The sequence below is a fragment of the Miscanthus floridulus genome, chromosome 3 (assembly GCF_019320115.1).
Source record: "Miscanthus floridulus cultivar M001 chromosome 3, ASM1932011v1, whole genome shotgun sequence".
Taxonomy (NCBI): domain Eukaryota; kingdom Viridiplantae; phylum Streptophyta; class Magnoliopsida; order Poales; family Poaceae; genus Miscanthus; species Miscanthus floridulus.
The window spans coordinates 35,211,966-35,217,705 of NC_089582.1; the positions used below are offsets into that span (position 1 = coordinate 35,211,966).

At 43.1% G+C, this 5,740-nt stretch overlaps 1 protein-coding gene across 1 annotated transcript; it reads left to right on the top strand.

Annotated features, from left to right (window-relative positions):
• Window positions 1-2,202: 2,202 nt before the first annotated feature.
• Window positions 2,203-2,906, top strand: LOC136543514 (uncharacterized). Its single transcript, XM_066535937.1, has 2 exons — window positions 2,203-2,532; window positions 2,604-2,906. The coding sequence occupies exons 1-2, from the start codon at window positions 2,203-2,205 to the stop codon at window positions 2,904-2,906; spliced, it is 633 nt and encodes a 210-aa protein (XP_066392034.1).
• The last annotated feature ends 2,834 nt before the right edge of the window (window positions 2,907-5,740 follow it).

Consider the following 5,740-nt stretch of genomic DNA (forward strand, 5'->3'; position numbering starts at 1 on the left):
GACAATTGACTGGTTGATCACAAGCCTAATTCCTCCAAACTCTAGCAATCTGGTACCCATCCGGGATTTTTATCCAAATATGTGAAAAATAAAGCAAGCGTAAGTACATGTCGTACTCAACAAATATAACATGGGGTTCATGAGGCTCAAAAGGCTGACACTGGTTAACCGCGATTAGCTTTTAATAGTCACAATTTTAGCAAAGGAGTAGCAACAAGTTTATCACAAGCCCATATAAACACATGATCAGGTAAACATGAATAATGAATAGCATAAACAATTAACCATTTGTGAGCATCTTCATAATCCATATCATTAGTGTCCATCATCTATTCCGTAAATATTCCAAGGCCGCTCGTGACCGTGAGCACGACTGATATACCAGTTTTACACTCTGCAGAGGTTGTACACTTTCACTGTGAGTCGTGATTTACCCTTTCGCCCGAGGTGATCAGCCTCTTGACCCACTACCAAGGAAGGTCGGCAGGGTTCACTATGAAGCCTTTCAAAGGTTCGTCTAATAAGTTAGGGCCATTAGATTCACTCGGCAAACAGATGTAGGAACCCCCTGTCGAATGGCACAATTCCATCATGGCTATACACATAAGAGTAGAGGCTGTCCTATACCCGATTCGTCAAGCCATTCTTACGCCAATAAAGGTAACCACTAACAAGCTAGAAAATGTCCTCATACTAAGCTAAAGCCAGAGCCATGTAGCCCTCACAGTTGTACTGTAAGTCCCGGATGATCACTTACAGATAAGTCCTTAGGGAGAGGAATCTAGAGTACCATAAAAACAGCCCAATGCTCTAGCCCCTTGTTCCATGTTGCTAAAAAGCATCTTTTAGTGTTTATTGCATATTACATTAGTCAAGTTACAAGATCATGGTTGTAGTTGAGCACTAACATCATACTACCCAGTGCAATACCCGATAGGTAACAAGGTACAAGTACAAAAGACTAGGATATCCTTAGTGGTAGTCAAGGTAGACACATGCAGTATGAATTAAATGATGAAAGGTGTATAGGACAACAAGGAAGATCTCATGCTATACTTGCCTTAAAACACCGATCCTTCAGTAAGCTTTAATCTTCAATGTTCTTCTTCTTTTTCTTCTTGATCACCACGTATATCTCACCGACTGGACGAAATCATGAAGCACCACACAAGCATCCATACAATCATACACGAAGCAAACAATAGAACTAAATCAGAACAGTACACTAATCATAGAAAAATAAGTGAAAGAGTATGAAATACAATTCTCCGCATTGCTACGAACACATAGACGTGAGAGGCATGCTAATCGGAGCTACGGTTGAAAAGATACAACTACCGAAAGATCTTCTCATAAAAGAAAATATAAAACTATTAGCTTCATGTGTTTTAATTGTATAAAAACATATATAAGATATTTTATAGATAATATAAATTAAGTCAAATTCAGATTAGATTTATAAAACTAAAATAAAACAAGTCATATTTTATTTATCAAATCCAGTTGCATAATTGTTATTTAAGATATGATTCAAACCATGAAATTCCAGTATGAGTGACATGATAAACATTGTCACTAATACGTAGATCTCGTCGCTATGAATCTAACGCAACTTGAATGGACTAAAACAAAATTAAAACGCAGAAGATATGAAATAAACAAGATTTCCTTTAATAAAATAATAGATTAAATCTAACCACGAATTTTAAAAGTTGAAAACATATCTAACAGTAGTATAAATATGTAGATTATGAAATTACGAACCTAACGCAAGTTGAACGGGTCAAATCGGAGTTAAAAAAGAGAAGTTATGGCGAAAACAAAATCAGTGGCAAATCTGTAAATAAGTGAAAACGTATTTTGGATCTAAACCGAGAAAAATACGCTTTTAAAAGAAGAAAGCGTAAACTGTGAAGTACACAATGGACCGCGGGTTCGAAATCAGAAAAGTGAAGGGGATCTTTAGCAAAAATTACTGCGAACCGGTATCTTGTAATCAGGGTCGTAGATTTCCAAATGGACGATCGAGAGTGGAGAGAGAGAGAGAGAGATGGGGTCACCGGCGTAATACCTGGACGGCGGTGCCATGACGGGACTTCACCGGCGGCGGCGGCTTCGATGTTACTAGTCACCATAAGGCACGGTAGGACTACGGGGAGCAAGAGGAGCTCGAGGCGAGCTCGATGGAGGGTTCAGGGGAAGATGGGACAGCACGGTGGTGGCCTCGGGCGCGGTTGGGCGGAGTGGAGCTCGCGGCGGTGTGGCTTTGGGCACAGGTGGTGGCTCGGCGAAGGTGGCTGCAACGCAGGAGCTTGGGGTGGAGGCGGCGGGTACGGGCACCCGGCATTTAAGGTCCCGGAGCCTTGGGAGGCACGGCAAGCAGAGGGAGCCATGGGCGGGGCGGACACGGCCGGCGGCGGTGGAGTCTATGTCGGCTGTGGTGCTCGGACGATGCAGCGGCTCACTACCAGGTTAGGCGAGGGCGGCGGGGTGCGGGCGGCTTATATGGGGCGGAGTGGCGTGGCGCGCACGGTAGGGGAGGAGTCGGGAGCGGCGCGGACGCTCCATGACAGCGGCGGAGTCCGGCTTGCTCACGGGTGAAGGTGGGAGATGAAGCTGACGGCGGGGTCCCACTGGTCGGTGACGGGAGAAAGAGGGGCCGGGCGGTCAGCGAGACGGAGGGGAATGGCACGGCGCGACTGGGCCAGAGCGAGGCTGGGCTGCTACGGAGCATACGCGGGAGATGGGCCGACCTGGGCTTCGGCCCGAGCGGGGGAGGAGAGGGGAAGGCCGACGGCCAGCTGGGCCAGCGGGAGGCAAGGCCGGTGCGTGCGGCTGCTGAGAAAAAGGAAGCTGGGCCTGAGCGGGAGAAGAAGAGAAAATGGGCCAATGGCCTGCTAGGCTGAAATAGAGAGAGAAGGAGAGATGAGTAAAGAAACTCTTTTGCTCATTTTCCTTTTTCAATCCAAATGCAAATATGATCCTCATCAAATTCAAATGAAGTTTTGAATATACTTTTCAATTCAAATAAAGCGAGCAATTTTGGTAGGTTTCCAAAAATAAAATTTCACAACTTTTTAAATCCTTTTATTTTCAAATTATCTTTTCTTTTATTTCAAAGTAAATTTTAATTTCATTTGCAAAAGTAATTTAAACCATTTTAAATTTTCAATCAAAACCACTCAACAAAATACATCAAATGCAAGGGCATGTATGCACAATCATGTTGCTAAACCTTGAGATGAATTTTAATTTAATGAAAAATTTTATTTTCCTATATTTCATGAGCACAAAATTCAGAAATAAATCATTTTAAACCTATTTTCAAAAGAGACAATTTTTAGGGTGTTACAGAGGGGCATCGCGCTGACGCGCCAGGATGGCGGGGGCCGGCGGCGGCACGGGAAGGCCGAGATGCCGCGCCGGTGGCGGCGTGCGGTGCGACGTGTGTGTGAAGGGCCGGGCACGGAGGGGCGCGGTGGGGTGGGGGTGGCGGCGTGCGCTGCGGTGGCGGGGCAGGGAGGCGCCGAGGCGACGTGCGGTGTGGCGTGTTGTGTGCGTGAGGGTGAGGGCCGGGGGTGCGGGCCATTGGGGGCATATGAAGGAGTATGCCGAGTGCCAAGATTGGCGGCACTCGGCAAAGTATATATATGCCGAGTGCCAAGATCTGGGGCACTCAGCATTGTTTTTTTTATTTTCATTACGGCCCGATACTGTGCAGTGGGGCCGGGTCGACGAAGTTGTCATGTGTCCCCTATATGACACTCGGTAACTATTCTTTTCACCGAGTGTTAGGTATAAAACACTCGGCAAAAAAGTTTATATTTCATGCTCCACCGTCCTCCTTCTTCGTAGCATGTTCTACTAAATTTGTTACGATGTAATTTAAAAATACCTTATTAAATTCACTCAACAATGCATATTTGATTTTTCTACGAATATTAATCCATTATTTCATGCACTTATAGCTCAAATTCAATTTATATCAATTAAAATTCTATAATTGCGGTTAATAAATTAAAATTATCAAACGGATCCGAAAAAATTACCAAAATTTGACGTGCACCAATCTATATTGTCTATTGCCTATACAAAAACTTTTGAAGTCAAACCCCAATTCGACCGTCACTTTGACTCCAAATCTTACTGGATCCTTCTCAATGCTACGATTCTTCTTCGAAGATGCTTCGGTTTATAAAGGTCGTACGTGACAAATTGTGCGAAAACCTTCTCAATTTTTCCACAGTCTTCACATATGATATCATGAGATTTTGACAAATCTCGTGATTTTCAGACTTCGTTTGCTTTTTTTAGAATTTAAAAACCATTCAGGCACACGTTCGTGGTCGTGTTTCCTGAACAAAATGTTGGAAAATTCTTTTCATTTCCTGAGTAAGGCCCAAAAATTGACTCAATAACATGAATATGATTTCTCCTATCAATTTATTCTATTATTTAAATCACTTGCAGTTCAAATTTGACTTAAACCAAAAAATTCTACTAAATGCAATAAATTAATTAAATATAGCAAACAGATCGAGAAATATGCTAAATTTTAACATGTAGTACCACATGTTGTATGTGGAGAGTAGAAAAAGTTTAGAGGACAGGAGAGAAAAAAAATTATTATTTTGCCGAGTGCCAATAAAAAACACTCGGCAAAATAATAATTTTGCCGAGTGTCAAACAAAAACACTCGGCAAAAATATCAGTTTGCCGAGTGTCAATAAAAAACACTCGGCAAACTCTGTCTTTGCCGAGTGTCTCTAACGGACACTCGGTAAAGTTATAACGGCAGGGCGGCGCACCCAACGACCGTCACATGGCTGCCGCACGCCCAGCGCACGTGCCTCTACTTTGCCGAGTGTTTGTGTTTGCCGAGTGTTTTGTTATAGTTTGCCGAGTGTTTTTTACTAGACACTCGGCATAGTTTTATTTTGCTGAGTGCTATATATTTGCCGAGTGTTTAATTAAAAACACTCGATAAATAGTATGTTTGCCGAGTGCCCGATGGAATGCACTCGGCAAACCATCAGGCACTCGGCAATTCTACTGTTTCCGGTAGTATTTGGAGTACCTCAATGTGATCTTACGGCATATGGCCAACACTAGGGGGGTCATCACGCCACTTGACTATCGTGGCTGCACCATCGGGTGTTGCTCTACATGCGTGATGTTGTCGTCGTCTTCTTGACACTAGTTAATTACAGCAAGACCTCCAACTTATAAAGGACACCCTCAGGTTTGACGGCACTTCGGGGCTAGCTGGATAGCTATTTATAAGATGTGTGTGTATAAATGTGTGTGCATATATAGGCATCCGACAATATAACCTGTTTGACATTAAACAATGGAGATTGCATAGCCATTTATAAGGTCGTAGTATATTAAAACAAGGGTGAAAATTAATGATATAGTGGGTCGAAACATTGATGTCAAATCTTTTATCGGAAGATGATGAAGAAGCACAGATAATTGGCTGGATGGTGAACCATTTTAAAGCGTAGGTACCACATATCAGCATGATTGAATGCAATGGATGCTTTGTAGGTGCCGCTAAACCTTTATATATTTGATACTGGCATCGTGTGCCCCTACTCGACCAAGAGGTGACAAATACACAACAGAGAAGAATAGAATAGAAGTGCACACTAGTGAAAATGTAGACATTAATCTTCTTCCTCCTTAGTCATGGAAGGCATCGGGAAAAAGCCTACCACTGTCTCATCTCATGTGCTGT

Bases quoted from the DNA above. Each gene is read 5' to 3' on its own strand.
- LOC136543514 (XM_066535937.1), top strand. From the start codon at position 2,203: ATGGGACAGCACGGTGGTGGCCTCGGGCGCGGTTGGGCGGAGTGGAGC. The intron at 2,533-2,603 runs GTAGGGGAGGAG...TCACGGGTGAAG, and splicing joins GGAGTGGCGTGGCGCGCACG to GTGGGAGATGAAGCTGACGG.